Source organism: Danio aesculapii, chromosome 22, assembly GCF_903798145.1.
Source record: "Danio aesculapii chromosome 22, fDanAes4.1, whole genome shotgun sequence".
In the NCBI taxonomy this organism is placed as follows: domain Eukaryota; kingdom Metazoa; phylum Chordata; class Actinopteri; order Cypriniformes; family Danionidae; genus Danio; species Danio aesculapii.
The window spans coordinates 23,986,328-24,006,379 of record NC_079456.1 but is presented as its reverse complement, the minus strand read 5'-3'; the positions used below and the strand labels follow the sequence as shown (position 1 = coordinate 24,006,379).

The 20,052-nt window shown below is 37.7% G+C and overlaps 1 protein-coding gene across 1 annotated transcript in view; it reads left to right on the top strand.

Annotated features, from left to right (window-relative positions):
- Positions 1-17,818, top strand: part of crb1 (crumbs cell polarity complex component 1) — a 52,956-nt gene extending 35,138 nt beyond the window's left edge. Inside the window, exons 8-13 of the mRNA XM_056448203.1 lie at positions 756-921; positions 1,066-1,984; positions 3,243-3,287; positions 4,464-4,586; positions 4,757-4,883; positions 16,351-17,818. Coding sequence (XP_056304178.1) covers positions 756-921; positions 1,066-1,984; positions 3,243-3,287; positions 4,464-4,586; positions 4,757-4,883; positions 16,351-16,569 — 1,599 coding nt within the window. The 3' untranslated portion in view covers positions 16,570-17,818. The remainder of the gene's footprint in view (positions 1-755; positions 922-1,065; positions 1,985-3,242; positions 3,288-4,463; positions 4,587-4,756; positions 4,884-16,350) is intronic.
- Positions 17,819-20,052: the final 2,234 nt, after the last annotated feature.

Here is a 20,052-nt window from a genome sequence, read left to right as displayed (position 1 = left end):
CCTTGCTCTGTTAAACATCATTTGGGAAATATTTAAAAATGAAAAAAATGATTCAAAGGTGGGCTAATAATTCTGACTTTTATCGAATAAAATCTAATAATTCAATATTTTTATCAAAATACCCCTATGACTCCCATATTAATAGTTCAACAATTCATTTTTCCAAACCCCTGCATTGTATGACACTAGTCTGCGGTGATTGGTCTGATGACACTGTCTGTTGTGATTGGTTGACAGTGATGAAGCACAACCAGCTATATTGCTCTATTCCTAACCAAAACTCATAGTAATTACAATGGCATACATTCAGTATTAATTGACCAACAAAGCTGCAAAATTTGAACGATTATAGATTATGACCATGTCACGTGCAAGCTCGACAGAGGTTGTGGAAGTGAAATTGAATGGGAGAGGGGATGGGTTAAAGTTGTCCTGGGTCTGCACATGCAACAAGTGGGTAGGGCTATTTTTCGGTCAGATATCAAAAACTACATGGCTAAAGAGCCGAATGCATGGCGAGTTGTTCAAATGACTCTGAGTTTACTATTGTTTTTATCAAGACTATAGTTTTATACGAGATTAAACATTAGCAGGATGTTTTCATTCACTTAGAACTGTGTTATACAGTACATGGAAGAGGCCAAAATAGGGGCTTTTTAAGATAACCGAAGTTTCTTAAAACACCTGATCTTACTACTTCTAAAACTTTAAACATATTAATAATCATTTTAACGATAACTATCTTTTCATTACAGAAAAATCCTTGCCAAAATGGTGGCATCTGCTTTTCTTCATGGGATGATTTTACTTGCAACTGCCCTCCTAACACATCAGGACAACACTGTGAGGAGGTGAGCTGGTGTGACCTCAACCCCTGCCCACCACAAGCAACATGCCGTGCCCTAAACCAGGGCTATGAATGTGAGTTTTTATGAAACCTAATCTCATGTGTATGGAACCCAACTTCTTTATTCAAGTCAAGGGCTTTAAATTGAAGCTGAATTTGCTGAAAACATGTTGGAAGTCTTAAACGAGATTACTATTTCTGCCTTTATTTCTATGCAGGCATTTCAAACGTGACTTTCCAGGAGAACACCACACTTGTATACCAAGGGAATGGGCTGATATCCCGTCATCTGAGCAGTATTGTTTTTAATATCCGTACACGTAAGCGCAATGCCATAGTGTTGCATGCAGAGAGTGGATCAGAGTTTGTAACTGTCTCTCTTCAAGATGGATTTCTGGTTCTTGAGCTTCTAAGTGGACCTACTACTTCATCATCATTGTCACCAGTAACCCTCCACAGCCCAAGGGTAGTGGCTGATGGGGAATGGCATGTTATAGAGCTGTTAATGGCCAGTCCAGGGTCTAACAGCTCCCACTGGATTATGGTCCCCCTAGATGAAAAGGATGAGCCTACTAAATCAGACTCTATGACCGGAAATCTAGACTTCCTCAGAGAGAGCGTGTATATCATGCTAGGAGGACTAGGCCCTGATTCTGGCTCCAATCTGATTGGTTGCTTGAGTAATGTTGAGATTGGTGGAATCGTGCTTCCGTATTATGGTCAGACTGAGGTGAGATTCCCACGCACACAGGAAGAAATGTTCAATAGGATATCAGAGGAGCCTGTTCAAACTGGCTGTTTCGGGGAGGTGGTGTGTGAGCCCAATCCCTGCCTGCATGGAGGCATCTGTGACGATCACTTCAACCTTTTCCACTGCTTCTGTCTTCCTGGCTGGGGCGGTGATCACTGTGAGCTGAATAGAAACACCTGCGCCTCCAACCCCTGTCGACATGGATACTGTAGCGTGCAGGACCTCACATACAACTGCACATGTGAGGATGGCTACACCGGTACCAACTGTGAGGTGAAGGTGGATGCTTGTGCCGGTCACAGGTGTGCTAATGGAGCGACCTGCTTGCGTGGCTTCAACATGTATTCCTGCCTCTGTCCCGACAAGTTTACTGGGCCATTTTGCAAGTGAGTATGTTCTAATGTGTGTCAAGAAGTTATTTAGGGTTACTTGAGGTTGAGAGCACAAACAATCCCCAACCTAAGAATCCTGCAATAAAGACTTTGAAGGCTAGTGCTAGTTTTTAAACCATTATAAAGCATTTCCTACTAGAATTATTTGAATAATTCAGAGGCCTTGATTACATTCTGTTGGTGTCACTTAGGGTTGAAGCTTATCTATCCAGTGGCTTATCCAATGACCTTCCAGAGCCAGATTTGAGGAAACATGTTCTAACTCTTCTAGTGTTAAGGTGTAATTGGCTCCTTCAGTTCCGTTGTTGTGATCCGTTAAAGCATGTAGTGCTGAAGAGAGATACAGTTGCCTGCCAACGCATGTGGACTTGACACATGGGGACTAAAACAAGGAACCCTAAAGCACATCTAGGGACCATTGTTTTGTTTTTAAACACGAGAGCTCTTCAAGCTTTGCCTAGTAAGTTGTCATCAAAACATTTACACTGTGATGGTAAGTTTTGCTAGGCAAGCTGGTTTAGGAAGAACCGTCTAAGTTTAGCAGACTTTGCACAGGTTGTACTCATCCATAGATGTGATTTGAGGCATCTACTCCTAAGCAAGCCACAGGTTCATCCGTAAGGAATAATGTTTGCCCCCTCCGCAGAACGTTGAACCAAGTTAAGAGACTTATCTCAGATATATCAACCCAGTGTTAAAAAGCCGTATCTAAATTCAAGAAGCTATCGCACTTTTCAAAGAAAAGAAAATGCAAAACAGAAATGTAGACTTTGTACACTGAAACAGGCCACAAACCTCACAGAATGATTCCCATCAAAGCAACTTGAATGAATCAAGACCCCTAAGGGACTGATTTGTTATTGAGGTAATGCAAATCGTATAATTGCTTTTATGGTGTTGTTTATGCTAGTGTGACTGCGGAGATGTGTCTGTTGCCATACGTGTCATTTGAAAGTGGTAATGGTAATAATAGTCTCTGTCGAGAGTGCCCATCCTCCAGTGGTTACGTTAGGCCTTCAGGGTGGCATCTAAGGCAAGTCTGCAGCCATTTATCTCATAAACATGTTTTGTTGCCAGACTTCTTCATAGCACTCCTTTGAAACTGCCTTGCAGGCAGCCGGGAGACATAATAGATCTATCTTTTCCCCACTGCAGAGTTAGAGAGATCTTTGGTGTAAAGTTTTGCAGCATAAAAAAACAATGACGCTTGCTGTTTGTTTGTCTCTTTCCTGTTCCCTCTGTCTCACAACAGCATTCAGATTGAAGAGGTTCCGTGGTACGTAGTTGTCAGGAACATGTAAGTGCCGTTTTGCTATTGACTTTCGTTTTTATATTTAGTCCTTACTTACCTTCTTTATTCCATCCTTATAATTCCTTTAATTGTATCCTCTCATCCAATAGCCTTTTCTTTCTTATCCTCACTTGATTCATACCTACCCTTGTGTCCTTTTTGTCTCTCTACCCTTTCTTTTTAATTTATCTTTAGCTTATCTTGTTCTGTTCATCTTCTTTCTCCCTTTCTTTCAATCTTCTTGCATCTCTATCCTTTCTGTCTCCCCTTTGTTTCTTGCCTTCTCACTTAATTCCTTTTGCCTTCTCCTTGCCTTCTCACATCCCAATACTCTTCTCTCTAATCTTTCTTCCTTCATGTCCTTCTTTATACTTCCCTCTCTCTCTCTATCTGCCCATTCATTCTTTCTCTCCATCTCTTTTAATCTTTCCATTCCTCTATACCAGGCATGTCCAAGCTCGGTCCTGGAGGGCCGGTGTCCTGCAAAGTTTAGTTCCAACCCCAATCAGACACACCTGGGCTAGCTAATCAAGCACTCACTAGGCTTTCTAGAAACATCCGTGCAGGTGTGTTGAGGCAAGTTGGAGCTAAAATCTGCAGGACACCGGCCCTCCAGGACCGAGTTTGGACACCCCTGCTCTATACCTTTCTTCTCCCTTCCTTCCCCTGACACGTTCCCTTCTTTCCTGCCTTCCTTTATGCACCTTTCCTTCCCCTTTCTTCTGTTCAACTGTCCTATCCTTTCTTTTTCCTCTTCTTCCTCACTTTCTCCATTCCTTCCATCTTATAAAATATTTGCACTGCATCCCTTCCTTTATTCCTACCATTCTTCATGTTTCCTTTTATTCTCCTTGCTCAAACTCCTTATTTGTCATATCATATATTCGTACATACAGAACAACATGGGGTGGGAGGGCGGGAGGTCTTCATATTAGCAGTATGTTAATCCCAAGACAAGGCTCCAATTTATAGTGTTCTCTTTGTTATGTGGTCAGAGGTCCATTCACATGCAAATGTCATTATTCTAATAGTGGGTTAATCCTCTTTTTTGTGCCGGATAAGGCGGGGGGTTCTGGCTGGGGGTAGTAGGTAGAAGCCCCTTACATGACTCTCAAGAGAAGAGCATGGCTTCTTCATCATCTGTTATTCTTCTTTCTTTTCCCTCATCCTCCCCTTCCCCAGACCGCCAAAGCTCCCGGTGTCCATCTGTGGCGATGAACAGCAGAACTACACATGTTTCAATGGGGGGAACTGTTCTGACACTAACATGCCGTGCGACTGCCACCCTGGGTTTTCGGGTCACTGGTGATTATTCCTCTTCTTTCTTTGTTCAGATATATACATGTTAATGAATCGGAGAGTAGTAGCTATGAATATTCAGAGCACTCTAGATTTGCTCATGACAGAACTAATTTTGGAATGAATTTTACAATGCTCATATTCAAAACCAAAATCACTATATGTTTGTCATATAGGTGCGAACTAGAACTTGATGAATGTAGATCCAACCCTTGCAAGAACGGTGGCTACTGCCAGAACATGGTCAACAGGTTCCAGTGCGTCTGTGAAATGACTTTTGCCGGCGAGACCTGCGAAGTGGACGTAAGCGACCTTTACTTTTACATGGCCGCTCTGTTTTGGCAAAACCTCTTCCAGTTTCTCTCCTACCTCATTCTGCGCTTAGACGATGAGCCAGAGATAGACTGGGGTGACAACGAGTGAACAGTGCTTGTGTTTTATGAAGTTTAATAAGATGGAATGGTCTTTTACTAGGGATTTATAATTATGATATGCATACATATTTTTGTAATTACAATTAAACACACATCAATTATATGTGTGGGGGAATTCCAAGACATCATTTTTAACTAAAAACACAAACTTGGTATCAATTTTAGTAACTTATTTACAGAACAACAGTTTTTTGGGGGCTAATTTTAAAAAATGGGTGTCAACGTGCAATTTTGAAATACCATTATCATCTCCATGAATATTACAAAAACACTGATTTATTAATAAAGTCATTATGTATGTATAGTCAGTCTATTCAGGATTTTGTGATATACATAAATAATTTTTTACAACATTATGAACTTTTACTGCAAGAATTAAAGCAGATTATGCCATAAGTTTTGGGAAAAGGAGTCACAAAATCAAACTTAAATGTCCCGAGAAGTACTTTGAAATGTGCAGTTTTTTATTCATGGTTTGACATTTTATTCGATGTTTGATCGAAACATGAAGAGAGGGTGGGGCATAGTGTAGCTCCTCCCCTTTAAAAAAAAACAGCCAATAGCATTTTGTTTTATCACCGCTCTGCCATTGAGATTGGTTGAGCTCAAACGCATCAAATGAAAAGCAAATGAGAAGTGTCTTGAGGGAGGTGAGGCATGCCAGATACATTTGATTGGTCAAAATTTGATAAGAAACTAAAGTATGAGATGACGTGAATAAAACCATTGATCCATTTAAGTGGAAGAGACAAACTGCAAGCTTTACGTGTTTATATCACTTCTTGTATATCTTCGAAACGCTAATTTTGTCACTGTTTTGAAGAACACTAGCTTATAGATGTCATAAACACTAACAATACTTATACTAACATTTTAAAAACCTTTATTTTAATTTCACGAGACCTTTAAGCCATAAATATTTTTTTAAAAATGCCCCTGCAAAACCCTAGAGGGACAGGTGTAGTAATTCACAACCAAAGCAATAAAAGTGGACTACAGGATCATATCTACACAAGCGTGTAGTGTTTCTTTACAAAGTGACATTGCCACCTACTGGCCTGACATGCAAAAGACAGTCATTTTAGGCCCAATCCCAATTCTACCCCTTAGCCCTTCTCCTTACCCCATGTTTTGCGCATTCATGTGAAGGGATAGGGGTGTCCTAATTCACTTTAGCTTGAAGGCATGGGGCTTGAAGAGGAAGGGCTAGATAGCCCTTGAAACAGAATTTTTCAGGACCACACTCGAAAGCAAGAGGTACGACAATTTCCCAGAATACACCATCTACAACGAAACACACGGAAGATGCACAAATTAGTGTTCTTTTGTCATTATTATGAATTTTTACAACAAACAAGCATATGTTATGATGCATTCATAATGGCGTTCAGTTTACCGTCATTCTTTAAAAAATAAATTTCACTATCTATAATCCCTAATAATAACTCCTGTATAGTAATCCCACAACATTCTGTCACTCGATGACACTCGAATACCCTGTCAGAAAAGTCTATTGGCTGGAAATGATCTTTTTACAGCATCTGGTATAATATTAATGTTGTTTTGGTGTGTTTATATAGATAAATATGGCCACAGTGTGAATGCACAGTACAGTTACGATCTTATTGCCACATTATATCGTTATGAGAACATGATATCGTTGCCTTTAGTGATTTCCTGAAGATAAACACCAAAAAATAGCACTACTGAAATAACTACAGCAGTCGCCATCGTCTGATCTCAAATGAAGCAAGAGATCGCGATGACATATGATGACGTGCGCAGGTGCTTTAGTGGTGTCCCATTTCTTAGGAGTAAATTTTGAAGCCCTTCCCCTTCAAGGGCCAAGGGGAAGGGTTAGAGGTTACTGAAATTTAATTGGGATTGGGCCAGGTAGATGAGAATTGTTTTGACAATATCATCTTTTTTGTTTTTAGTACATCTCTGTCATGAAAATGTACCCTATATATCTCAGTCTGTTACTAACAGCCAGTATTATTGTATGGTGTATTGCATATTTACAGTATCAGGTCCTTAGATGGCACAGCAGTGAAACCACTTAGTGCCTTAAGATGACACAGATTTCATAAGTGAAACTGTGCCAGGCAGCACATTATTTATATAGTTGGACAGTGTTTAATCTAAAGATTTCTATTTTATTGTAATTTCTGCGATAAGAACGATAGACCGATTTCAGGATAAAAAGTTTAGCATTACATAATATTTACAGTTCATTACAATAATAATACTGTAATTTTTGCTGTACGATTCATTTGGGAAAGTTTAAATAATATAACACCTACTTCAAGATCTTTATATCAATTTATATATCTTGGGAACTAAAGTCTACCTTCAACACAATACCAAGCTCAATCATAATTATTTAATTCTATTTCCATTTTCCCCATCGATTTCCTGACTTCCATTCCAGATCTTTGCTCTTTTGTGTCTTAAAATCACACTCAGCATCACTTTCTCTTCTGTAATTGTTTTTACTGTGCATCAAAATGAACTTGTCTCAGTAGTTTGTCGTGTTGCCATGTGTTCATCTGTCTGTTGATCTCCAGATTGTGTACATTGTGTCTCTGTCTCTCATTCTGTCTTTAGATGAACGTCTTCAAATAAAACACTTCTCTCCATCCTATCCATCATCAGTGTGTTGTTTGTCCTGTTTGTTTGGCTGTCTGTCTTCTGTCATTACACATCCACAGACCGAGACGGTGGCACATCGGGAGGGTTTTTGAAGGGGGTTGCCAGATATTTTGATAGACAGAGCCACTGAAGGATATGGCAGACACATGAAAGACATATCGCGACTGTAAAACTGATGGCAGGTGTGTTGAGTCAGCAGTTTGTGTGCAATCCTGACACTATGGGATGTTGAGAGCGGGCAAAAAAGTGTGTACTGTGCAAGTTTGAAACAAGTTGGAGTTTTATTTCCAGATGCAAGTTACAGTGTATCCGCTGACAGATTTACTCAGAGTCGAGGGTAGACTGGATATATTGGTGAGGACAGAGTTTGCAACAATTTGGTTTACAATTTACCTCAACACAAAATTTGAGGTTATAACAACTAGCATAGATGCTAATACTCCTGTCAAGGGTTAGTGCAACCCTAAATGGAAGACAAGTCATCATTTTCTCACTCAAATGTTCTTCCAAATTTATGACTTTTGTTCGTGGAATGTAAATTAAGTTACTATTACTATTTATTAATTGATTTTTAAACATTTATATTCATTAAAAGTGTGTTAGTTAAAATTCTGACTAAAATTAAAATGTATATTTTATGTCCTTTTATTTATATGTACTATTATACAACAGATCTGTCTGGTTCTTGAATCTGATTGGCTGATAGCCGTGCAATATTCTGCTAGTAACAGCACTTATACCACCTCTTCACCCTTCACCTTTGTCTATTACTCACATACAGCAACAAGCAGAGGACACTCTACAATTGACCAATATTGCTGCTGTTGGACAACATAATGTACTTTTGAGGCTTTTTTAGTTGAGAATGTAGTTGTTTAGATTGCAACTATGAAATTTATTTATAAGAATAGTGCCTATTTTAAAATATGTATAATTTCTGAGAGACAGCGCATCGGCTCCATTAGCCTGTCACTGAGCAGAGCAAAGATGGTTAACGTTGTCCATCTACAAGATGGTGACATGAACGCATAATAAGCCCTTAGAAGATTAAAACAGCGTAATTTCTAACTATAGCTGATCAAATCATTATTATACAGGTAAGTGATATTCTAAGTCGATCTCTCTCTTTTGTTTGTTGTAGTGCTGTATTTATAGCATATATATTAGGAATGAGTGTTGTGTTGTCAGAAAAAAAGAAGAAATGCCCGCAAATGTTTAGCGTCTTTCCTTATCGCAAACACAACAGCAGTCTGGTAGTGTTTGCGTTGCTTATTTCGAGTTAATTATTGTGAAATCACCAAATTGACACAAAGAAATACTGTAATAGACTGTAATACTATAAGGAGATATCTCTGTAGATTGATGACATTTCATGTCACGTTCATCCTTATAATCTTAAAATGTCAGCAAAATCACCTGTTTTGTCATCACTTTATACGCTAGAGAATCATTCAAATACTAGCTCTAAATGGACGTTGGTGAATTAGTAACGGCTTCTGCTGTTTTGACGTCTGCTGCAGATGTGAATGAATGGCGGAAGAAAGTAGTTCCTCATACAAAAGTGTTTTTAGACTCTCTGTGTTTGATTTTCTTTTTTATATACATGATTATGCTGTCGAACTGTTGTATAAACGCAATATCATACTCTTAGCATTGCGATATGGCTGTATATCAGCACTGGTGGGACACTAAGGACTAACGCACGCCTCCTCATATATACAATAAAGTTATCAATAAAAATATTGATAACAAAAATTCTAATTAGAGTATGATCATCAATGAATCATACAATATTTATGTTATAAAATATTACATGTTTATCCAAATAAATAAAACCGTTTTAAAATGCCTATAAAACTATATAATACTGACACTTGGCAAACATCAGACCTGCTTTGATTCAGAAGAGGAATTTACAACATTAAAAAAAATAAATCTACATTTAAATTTTACATTTTTGTAAAAATGTATCCAAAACGACTTAGACCAGTGAACACACGTGAACAACTGCTGACCACGTAAACAAATCTACATAGATTTAAATTAGAAATTGCCACATGCATCTTAAAAGGGAAACTCTTAGCAAATATTAACAATGATTTGAATATTTCAGTTAATTTGATAATGCAAAGCATATTGTAAGTACGTAAGTCTGAATGTAAAAATAAAAATAAATGTAATCTCCTCAAGCTGTGGTTATTTTGAACCGTGAGAGCAGTGCTGGTAAAGACAGTTAATCCTGACTAACAGGATTGCTGCTGGTGAGAGGATCTTACCTCAGGCTGTGAGACACATCACAGCTTCACACACTTCTGCTGTGAGAATCAAACGGAGAAATTTGACGCCATCTACATGTTGAAAGATGAATTTAAAAAAGAGAAGCTCAAAAGATATACAATGTTGATAACTCATCCTGTACTGCAGCAGTCCCTTTCAGATCTATTTTACTGGAGGTCTAGTATTTAGCTACATTTATAAAATCAAATTAGCATGCATATATCTAGTATAGAGTACTTACATGATGATAGTTTATTGAACTGGTGCATATAAATGAACCATCTGAAAGACAATGAAAGCTGTCAAATTAATGCAGATATTTAGATATTCTAAATGTTTATCTCTGTTTTTCTACAGTACAGGAATCATTACTGACCTACCGACAAAAAAAACTTCATTTATAAATGTGTTTATAACTAATTTGAATACAATTATTTGTAATGCTGAAATTAATGTATTAGTAATGATGTGTTACAGATGCTAAAGATTTCCTTTACCTGATATATTTTTATGTATGCAAAATTGTGATTTTTGGAATAAACTACTGCACTAAATCCAATTAAGGATCAATTTGACCAGCAAAATAAATTTCCACGATTTGAAAGCAAAGATTACATGACAATACTATTTCAGTCTCTCTGCTTCACATTTGACATAAATTTGATCCTTAATGTGAAAATGTTTGGAACTAATTCCTTCATGAATCTTTTTCATTATTAAAAATCCTTCATACATTTTGTGTATACTAAAATATATTTCTACTCCCGAACCAGCTATTTTTTATTAACCGTTTTTGACATGGAATAAATAATGTTTATATAATAATAATAATAATAATAATAATAATAATAAAAATAATAATAATAATGATGATGATGATGATAATAATAATAATAACAATAATAATAATAATAATACCACCACCACCACTAAAATAATAACAATAATATTAATAATAATAAAAATAACACCACTACACCCACTAAAATAATAACAATAATACTAATAATAATAAAAATAACACCACTACACCCACTAAAATAATAACAATAATATTAATTATAAAAATAACACCACTACACCCACTAAAATAATAACAATAATATTAATAATAATAAAAATAACACCACTACACCCACTAAAATAATAACAATAATATTAATGATAATAAAATAACACCACTACACCCACTAAAATAATAACAATTATATTAATGATAATAAAAAAATACCACTACACCCACTAAAATAATAACAATAATATTAATGATAATAAAATAACACCACTACACCCACTAAAATAATAACAATTATATTAATGATAATAAAAAAATACCACTACACCCACTAAAATAATAACAATAATATTAACGATAATAAAAAAATATCACTACACCCACTAAAATAATAACAATAATATTAATAATAATACAAATAACACCACTACAACCACTAAAATAATAACAATAATGTTAATAATAATACAAATAACACCACTACACCCACTAAAATAATAACAATAATATTAATAATAAAATAATACCACTACACCCACTAAAATAATAACAATAATATTAATAATAAAATAATACCACTACACCCACTAAAATAATAACAATTATATTAATAATAATAATAAAAATAATACCACTACACCCACTAAAATAATAATAATAGTAATAATAATAATAATACCACCTGCACCACCACTAAAATAACAACAATAATAATAATAAATAACTGTTACTTCTTATCTCATTATTATTTTTTTCTTTAAATGTATCCAGCAAATTTGAACAAGAATTCTAAAAATAAAGCATTTAAAATTAAACAAAAAAGTATAATAATAATAATGATTATTATTATTATTATTTGTAATATTTTTGTAACAGATGCCAGCTAGTGAAGTTCTATGCAGGTAAACCTCGGCATGGTCTTTAGCCTCCTAGTTAGAGATACCGGCTCCCATACAAAGAATCGTCAGTTAGATCCCAGCTCAGTGCATGTTGAGTGCAGTAGGACCTGTGGGTAGTGACAGACACTAGAGGTCATGGTCTTTAGTCTCCTTGTTAGAGCAACCGACTCCTATACAGAGAATTGCTGGTTCGATCCCAGCTCAGCACGGGTTGGGTGCAGTAGGACTGATGGGTTCCATGTGGGGGCTCGTCCGGGACGGGGAGGCCAGCTAGCAAAGTGCTATGCAGGTAAACCTCACTCCTCTGACCGTAAATGGTGCTCTAGCAACAGACACTAGAGGTCATGGTCTTTAGCCTCCTTGTTAGAGCAACCGACTCCTATACAGAGAATTGCTGGTTCGATCCCAGCTCAGCGCAGGTTGGATGCAGTAGGACTAATGGGTTTCACGTGGGCACTCGTCCAGGATGGCGAGGCCAGCTAGCAAAGTGCTATGCAGGTAAACCTCACTCCTCTGACCTGTAAAGGTGCTCTACGCGACAGAGGCCATGGTCTTTAGCCTCCTTGTTGGAGCAACTGACTCCCCCATCCAAAGAATCATCGGTTCGATCCCAGCTTTGCGCGAGTTGGGTGTAGTAGGACCAGTGGGTTACATTAACAATAATAATAATAATATAATTATTATTTTAAATTCAGGAATCTGCCTTTTGTCACAATTCTGAATTTAAATATAAATCTGACCTTTTTCTTCAAAATGAGTCGTAAACATACAAATATGAGCTTTGAAGTTAGGCAAACTCTGAGTTTGTATTCTGAGGAGAAAAAAATGCAAATATCACATTGTAACAGAAACGCCTACAAAACGACAAAACACATGTCAATCTCACCTTGTTTAAAAGCAGAGTCTGTCAACAAAAGAAACAACACTTGCTTCATGACAGAAATCCGAATGAAAGAAAAGTCATTTTATCTCCAACTTATCTCACAGTATAACTTTATCTAGGTTATCCTCGTTCAAATCATGAATCATTTACACCATTTCCAACCGTTTTATTACCAATGCAACGGTTTTTTTTCAAGCTTAAAATAGCTCATTCTCACAGAAGCGCGGCGACAGCTATAGGGAAGCCGCGCTGCTGTTGAGGGCCAGTGTTTTTCTGACTGCTGAAGCATAAATGTGTCTCGGTGTGAGGAATCTGTGGCTCTGCTTCTGTTTCCAGAAACTTTTGTGTCTTCAGAGTGACAGAATTGTGCTTGGCCAGCAGAAAAAGACACAGCGGCGGCTTTCAGTGCGAAATGCAACTCAGCAGTGCATCGCTGCGGGTCTGAGGAGCGAACGGGGAGAAATATATCCAGAGAAACTTACCGCAGTGACAGGGTCGTTTGTCTGCTGGAAAGTCTGGCTGTCTTTGTCTTCCTCACACACGGAAACACGGGTGATGAGCTCCGTTTCTGTGGCCGTGAGATTTTCTCCTGTCTCTGATGCAGCTTTAGCAGATGGAGAGACGGATCGGGTTCTGTTGGGCTAAATTTGGTGGTGAAGTTCAGCCCTGCTATATTGTTCACTGATTCTAGACACTATATACAATCATTTTTATATAAGGTATCACATTAGGGGCGTGATACTGACAACAAAATCTTAGAAATGATTTTTTTTTTCTGTGTTTTTGTGCTGGTTATGGTCTTTTAAGGAGAAATAAATGAGTAGTCACCAGTAGGTGGCGACAAGTCCCTATTATTATGAGTTACTCAATTATGCCATGAATTCAAATGATTCGTTCAAAAGAGCTGATTCATTTAGAAACGAAAGAACTGAGTGACATACTTGGTAAAGTCAGCTTGCACATTGTTAAAGCTACAATAACTATATTATCAACTGAGATATACAAACAACACCGTCTCACAGCAATTCGTAATTTTTTTTGTAGCGGCTGATTCGTATGAATTCCTATACAATCCCATTCGTACAATTTAGTATGATTTGCTCATCCCTCAAATTCGTATGAATTAGCCACTAAACTGATAAAACGTAAAATAAAATACGTATACAATCATTTTTATATAAGGTATTACATCAAGGACGTGATACGGACAACAGCATCTTAGAAAGTAGGGTTTTTGTGCTGGTTTGGGTCTTTTAAGAAGAAATAAGTAAAGTTGCCAGTAGGTGGCGACAAATCCCTGTCTTATGAGTGATTCACTTATGTCATCCATTCAAACGATATAAAACACAACCTCAGTAGAATTCGTAACTTTTATGATTTAGTGGCTCATTCATATGAATTCGTACAATCTCATTTATACAATTTAGTACGATTTGCTCATCCCCCGATGACGGTTGGGTTTAGTGGTGGGTTTTGGTGCCTAAAATTGTACATTTTCATTCGATTGAACTCGTATAAATTCATACAAATTAGCCACTAAACTGATAAAACGTAAAATACTTACAGTACGTTTCCTCATGAGATCAGGCTGAGATAAATATATAAATATACGTTACTGCTAACACATTTCATAAACATAGCAAGTAACAAAGTCCCTAAGCAAACATTTTGTTATAGGAAGATTGAAATTGCTTAATTTTTTTGTAATTCTTGAGTTCAAATATTTTTATAGTGTAGTATATAACACGTACATATAATATACTAATATAATAATTCATTTTCATCCTAGCTAGCTCTCTGCAACTCTCACATGGTCACCCACTGAAGCTAAGCAGGGCTGTGCCTGGTCAGTACCTGGATGGGAGACCACATGGAAAAGCTAGGTTGCTGCCAGAAGTGGTGTTAGTGAGACCTAACGCCCCAGTATATTGATGGGGACTCTATACTGCTCAGTGAGTGCTGTCTTTCGGACCAGATGTTAAACCGAGGTCCTGACTCTCTGTGGACATTAAAAATCCCAGGATGTCCTTCGAAAAAAAGAGTGATGTCTATCGCTGATAGACATCACAATGCTCAGCTGGCATCGCGATCCTCCTCCCCGCTCCTGTCACAGCAGCAACCCAGTCACGAAAAATACACACTAAGGCCCCATTTACAATAATACAACAGTATTTTAGAACGAAAATGATCCACGTCCACACTGGCTTTTCATCTAGCATTTCTGAACAGCCCTCTGTCCACACTATACTGCTGAAAACGCACATCAGGTGACCACAAACACACACGCACTGCAGGCTATGTGCGCGTCAGAGCTCCAGGAGTTACCTCAGAGAGCAGTGCACGTCGGACAGTTTATCATGGATGTACCAGGTAGCGTGTCACAGCGTCAGTACACTACTTCAATCTTTCGCTTTCACGTTTGTACTTGGTGATTTTAGCGAAAACCTCAGATACTGTTGGTTGGTTCCTGTTGGTTGTGCACCTTTTTTACCAATCAAGTTTGTCGACGCCATTATAACGACACAGATCACTCTGCCTATTCATGCCAGAGTCCGGCGGAAAAAGCAATTGACAGGTGGTAATTTGTGTGTAACTTTATCTTTATTTATTTATGATTTGGTTATGGGTAAACCAAAGACCATGCAGGTCAGGTAGTTGAAACTGTAGGCTACAAATGATTAATTTGTTATGAATTAATTAATTCACCGCCACCTACGACGATGATGCCATCGTCCATCGCGATGTTTCACATTAGACATTGTACGATGCCAAATTGGTCGACTTCACCCAACCCTAGTGTGCAGTCTGGTGCATTATGGCTGCCATCCAGGTGGATTCTGCACACACTGGTAGTGGATGAGAAGATCCCCCCCCCACCCCCAAAAAATTAAGCGTATTGAGTGTTCAGAAAAGCGCTCTATAGATGTAAGGAATTATTATTAGTATTAAAACCTCAAATGTGAAAAACAGACATTTTGTGTGTATATTCGCAGAATTATACACACATTTAAATTGCGATGTCCTATTATTTTCACTATAAAAAATCCGCCACTGCAACATGTTTCTTGAAATAATCTGTAATTATTATCTGATGTTATTTTATTTTTGTGATGATGATTACTTTGAAAGTACGCATTGATCAGCTGATACTGATATGATCAACAATATATTGACCGTCTCTGATTTTTCTATTAATTAATTAGTTTAATAAATTGATGAAAATACTGCATAATATAAAAGCTGATAAATGTAAAGCATTAAATAGAAGAATTTAACGTCAGATACAAGAATGCCCACCAATACTGAATAACGTGCATGAATAATTTATATGTTTAGATCTGTACAGGTGTGTAACTGTGATATAAATGTAATAATCGACTCCAGTGCATTGAATTATGAGATAATAATGCACACCCAAGGAAGTGGCAGCATCACCACCTCAGGTGTGCATTATAACAGCCCGTCATCAGTTATTCCTTACTCATTGTTAGCTCTGGGCATCTGATAGAGTGTTTGGACTTAGAAACTGGCATCATCAAGTGGACTGTTTTTAAAATACTCTTCGTCATTTCTCATCATCGCTAATTGTTCTCGTTTTGATTTCCTCCAGCTGAACACAGAGAGTGTGACGTCGCAGCTGTTGCTGTCCATCAGCCTGGTGTGTGTGGTTCTGCTGTTGGTCGTTTTTGGTGTGACCACAGCTCTGGTCATTGCACTGAACCGGAGGGCCACACGAGGCACTTACAGCCCCAGTCGGCAGGAGAAGGAAGGTTCGAGAGTGGAGATGTGGAACATTGTACAACCTCCACCGATGGAGAGACTCATCTGATGATTTTTACATGACGACGGAGAAAAAAAAGTGCTTGATTATGTGGCAGCTAGAAGAGTTGGACCATTTTTGATTGGACAATCTTCCACTTAATGGATGTTTAATTTATAATAGTGCGTGATGATCGCCTGCCATTGGTGTAATATACCTCTGAAAAGCTTTAGGATTCATTGATTGGTGAAATGTGAAGTGTTTTTTTATAATAGACAGGTGCTTCAATGCAATGCTGCTCAACAATCACCGTTAATTAGAACAAATTTAAGAGTTCATGAGCAATGTGATTTCAGGGTGGATAATATTTTTCATCTAGATGCATCAAGTTGTTTTTAAGTGTTCCTGCTGCCGGTGAGCTGTAAAATTGACATATGAAGGAGAAAAAAGCACCACTTCTATGTAGAGCATAGATCTCGAACTGGATTCCTGGAGGGCCGCGGCTCTGCACAGTTTTGCTCCAACCCTAATCAAAAACAGCTGATCCGAATAGTTCAAGACTACTAGAGACTGTTAAGCTAAAGATGTGAGTTGGAGGTGGTTGGAGCTAAACTATGCAGAGCTGTGGCCCTCCAGGAATTGGGTTTGAGATGATTAATGTAGAGTTTTTAGGCATGTGCAATGCTTAAAGGGGAAGTCCACCCAATGAAGGTATTAATGTACACTCCACTTGTTCCAAACCTGTTTCAGTTTCTTTCTACTGTTGAACAAATGAAAATGTACAGTACTAAAAAATGTTGGGGCAAAAAACAGGCATCAACTTCCATTGTTTCTTTTGTTTCTAATATGGATGTCAATGACCAATGCTGTCGCACGGCAATTCGTAACTTTTTGATTTAGTGGCTAATTAATATGAATTTGTACGATCGCATACGAACAATTTAGTACGATTTGCTCATCCTCCAATGACAGTTGGGTAACAGGTGGGGTTGGGTGCCAAACCTCCTTTTTAAGATCATACATTTTCATATGACTGAATTCATACGAATTAGCCACTAAAGTCACAAAATGTAAAATTACGTTGTCTCGTGAGATCAGGCTGCAATGACTGCTTCTGTTCCAGCATTCTTTAGAATATTGTTTAGAGTTCAACAGAAGAAAGAAATATAAAAGTTTAAATCCACTTGAGTGTGAGTAAATGGAGAGGAAATGTATATTTTTGGGTGAACTATCTCTTTAACATGATTTAAAAGCTGTTTTAGTTATACATATGTGCCATGAACATTTTCTTGTGTTCATGAGTGTTTTTCCCCCACTACAAAACAACAACAACTATTTTTGCTGTGTAAATAAAATACTTGAATTTGTCAGGTTAATGTTTTTAAGGAAATGTTAGCTAAGGAATACTGTTTCCACATCTGAAAATAAATAAATAAATAAAATAAATGCTTTTATATCATAATTCAGACTTGTCAGGAATGTGAGCTAACGGCTTACAATTGTGTTATAAACACACAATCTTGAAATGACATCTTTCTCGCAATTGCAACTTGCAAGAAATAAAGTATGAAGTTAAATCAGAAAGATTTCAATTAGCAATTTACATGAAAGTTAAAATTATGCCCGTTCTATGCTAATAGCGAAGTCATAGGCCTTCTTGTAATTCTGACTTTGCAATTCAGACTTTGGGGCTGTCTACAGGATGTTTTTAGTCAAAAATGAAACACTTTTTGTTTGTTTACTCAACAATATTGTTTTTGAGACTAAAACTACATAACTGAAAACGATAAAACGAGTTACTAAAATCTTAGAAAATGGTGACATCATGCATGTGCACAGTATGTGTTTATGGAGATGTAGGTTAAAAACAAGTGCAAAACAAACACACAACGATGGCAGAGTAAGTGGTAGTGTTGCTGTTCAAGTGTTTCCTAACACTTCATTAGAAATTTGTGGAATTAAATCTGTGGATATTTATAAATGTGATCAACATTGTTGTGCAAACATGAAGCTTTTTCAAAACACAAAGCGAAAACACTGATTTTGGCTACATCGTTGTCATGTAAATGCGTACTTTGTTTCTCTAAACCAGTGTGTCTCAACCAGGTGTGTCTAACGTCTACACCTACCACAACCCCAACCTCAGTTACCTGTTGTTTTATTAATGTCTACACCTACCCCAACCCTAAACCTAACCTCACAGTAACCTGTTGTGTTTTATTAACGTCTACACCTACCCCAACCTCACAGTAACCTGTTGTGTTTTATTAATGTCTACACCTACACCTACCCCAACCCTAAACCCAACCTCACAGTAACCTGCTGTGTTGTGTTAATGTCTACACCTACCCCAACTTCACTGTAACCTGTTGTGTTGTGTTAGTCTACACCTACCCCAACCCCAACCTCAGTTACCTGTTGTTTTATTAATGTCTACACCTACTCCAACCCTAAACCTAACCTCACAGTAACCTGTTGTGTTTTATTAACGTCTACACCTACCCCAACCTCACTGTAACCTGTGTTTTATTAACGTCTACACCTACCCCAACCCTAAACCCAACCTCACAGTAACCTGCTGTGTTGTGTTAATGTCTACACCTACCCCAACCCTAAACCCAACTTCACTGTAACCTGTTGTGTTAATGTCTACACCTACCCCAACCCCAACCTCAGTTACCTGTTGCTTTATTAATGTCTACACCTACTCCAACCCTAAACACAACCTGACAGTAACCTGATGTGTTTTATTAACATCTACACCTACCCCAACCCCAAACACTAACCTCAGTTGCCTGTTGTGTTTTATTAATGTCTACTCCACCTAAACCCAGCCCACCTGCGGCATAAATCACTCCCACTTGGAGGTCACCCAACCTACTTGCAGTGTAATACCTCCTACTTGGAGTGATACCTACTTGGTTCTTTCAGTCTCTGCTAACGAGCTGATGATATGTAACAGGTGAGATCAGTTAATGAGACATGGGAAATGTGGTCCTACAGCTAAGTGGTTGAGAAACACTGCTCTAAACCGTGATAAGGAAATGTCAGATAAAAAGTTAAAGTTACCTTGTATTTGTCTTATCCTGTGGTGAAACAGACTTCCATATATAGCACAGAAACACAAACACTGATGTTGTACAAAGTGTCAATAACTGATGTGTCGGGAAAAAAAAACCTTTAAATTCACACACACCTTGTCGAGGTCAAAGAAACAGAACCAACCCTTGTAAGGACATATATATCATTTATTTGAGTTCACAGTGCATACAGTGGTACCAGTAGTTCCTGTAATAACACATCAGACTGACCTAATTTGCACTTGAAAACAAAATAACTGCACTGAGAGCATGCGGTGGAGTTCAACCATCCAGCTTCACTCACTCCAAAGCACTTCAACCACCACAAACTAAACTGTACCGGAGAACATTCAAGAAAAATCAAGCACGAATGGTGAGTCGAAGATTATATGTAACGAAAACGTTGTGTTGAACATTCAAAAGCGCAGTTTGGAGAGTCCAGTGATTCAGCTACAGCAGCTCCATACTCAAC